Source organism: Propithecus coquereli, unplaced genomic scaffold (assembly GCF_000956105.1).
Source record: "Propithecus coquereli isolate 6110/MARCELLA unplaced genomic scaffold, Pcoq_1.0 Scaffold85, whole genome shotgun sequence".
NCBI classification, from domain to species: Eukaryota; Metazoa; Chordata; class Mammalia; order Primates; family Indriidae; genus Propithecus; species Propithecus coquereli.
This window is the reverse complement of record NW_012154729.1, coordinates 555,419-557,308: the sequence shown is the minus strand read 5'-3', so window position 1 is coordinate 557,308 and position 1,890 is coordinate 555,419. Positions and strand designations below refer to the sequence as shown.

General features: G+C 33.5%; 1 protein-coding gene across 1 annotated transcript in view; it reads left to right on the top strand.

Moving 5' to 3' along the window:
* The window catches only part of GAS2L3 (growth arrest-specific 2 like 3), a 59,580-nt gene that overhangs the window by 28,486 nt on the left and 29,204 nt on the right, over window positions 1-1,890 (top strand). The window contains exon 9 of the mRNA XM_012663983.1: window positions 979-1,086. Within this exon, the coding sequence (XP_012519437.1) occupies window positions 979-1,086 (108 nt within the window). The remainder of the gene's footprint in view (window positions 1-978; window positions 1,087-1,890) is intronic.

The following is a 1,890-nucleotide window of genomic DNA, read 5'->3' as shown; positions in this document are numbered from 1 at the left end:
GCTGTAGTTTACTCCTATAATCCCAAGGACTTGGGAGCTGGAGCAGGATAATCACTGGAACCCAGGAGTTTGAGACCAGCCTGGACAACATACTGAGATGCCGTCTCTAAAAAAGAAATTAGCCAGCCATGGTGGAGCACATCTGTAGTCCCAGCTACTCGAGAGGCTGAGGCAGGAAGATCGCTTGATTCCAGGAGTTCAAGCTTGCAGTGAGCTATGATGATGCCACTGCCCTCTAGCCTGGGTGACAGAATGAGACCAAGTCTCTGAAAAAAATAAAAATAAAAATTCTGTAAGCTTCTTGAGTGATCGAAGTAGAGTTCCCTCTGACTCCCATCTCCTTAGCAGACTACGGAAACAAAGCAAGCACTTTGAGACAAATCCTTCTTGAATTGAAATTTTAAAGAATTTTACTCACTCTTGGCAAATAGATGTGAATATGTCTCTGCCTAATTTAACAATAACTTTAAACAAATCTAGATATTCCTCCGCAATATTAGTTTGGCACAGTGTTAAGGGAGAAGTGAAAATTCCTACTTAACCTTTATCTGACTGACCTGACTTTGATTTGACACAGATATATTAATTCAGGGCTTAAAACAATTCAAGCAAAACAATGAACTCATATGTTTTCTAGAACTCAACAAATGTGTTTTTACTCTACTTCTTTCTCTTACACGTTCGAAGACCTTCTTTAGCAGTCAGTTTTATTAATACTTCGAGCCTGATTGCACTTGGGCAGAAAGAGAGAGAGACTCAGACTTCATCAGTGTGGGTTTTTATGTTAGATTAGCAATGTCTAATCTCAGTATTTGTTAACAAGCAAAGGAGAAGAGATATTAATTAAATAGCTGAACTGCCTTCGAATTTTTATCTTTGAGTTTGATTTTCCAAGCTATCAAATAACATTGCATTTTGATTTTAAATAAAATGCCTTTGTAACAAGCACTGAATTTTGTTATTTATGTTTAATCTCAGGTTAAACATATCGCTGAAGACCCTCCGTGTAGTTGTTCGCATCGATTTTCTATTGAGTACTTATCGGAAGGACGGTACCGACTAGGGGATAAAATTCTCTTTATAAGAGTAAGTCCGTTACTTACAGTTACATCCTATTTGCATATAGATTTTGTTTTGAAACTGGGTTGATTGCTTCACCAATCTCCTTTTGCTCCCCTTTTACTTTTTAAAAAATTGGAATAGTGGCTACTATTAATGAAAGAATTTCTCTGTATGGGAAAAATATAGAGTAGTTGCTTTCATGATTATATAATGTGTTTAGGTAAACATTTTTAACACAGCAAACTACTAACTTCAGGATAGCTAAAACTATTTAGACATTGATTATAATTGAGGAAAACAATCTTTTTATAGCCCAGGGAACTTATTCCATTTTTTATAATTTTCTAAAAAGGAAATAATTTTCCATGATAAGATGGAAAGAAACAAGACAAAAACATCTAATAAGATTGGGGGTATCTATAGTAAGAAAAGGAAATAGAAACACTGCAGTTTATAATAATACATACTTTGTACCTCAAGCATAAAATCTTCCCGTATGCTGGTATACATGCTCATTTCCTTCCCTTTTCCCATCTACAAGTTGATTAATTGTTCCCTTTGCTGATAAGGAAATTGAAATTTCACCTGTAGAATTCATTGATTCTTTTTTTAACGTAGTAGTATTATAATCTGATTTACAAATTATAAAGATTCATCATCTTAACAGAATAATCATTTTATGTGATTGTTATGATGATTATGTAGCAACAAGAAAAATATTTATTTTGTGAAAAATATGTATATGTAGATAAACTATAGAAAAAATGAGTATGAAAATAATTGATAGTAATGTAGTACCTTTGTAGATTATTTTATTTTCCTTATTTC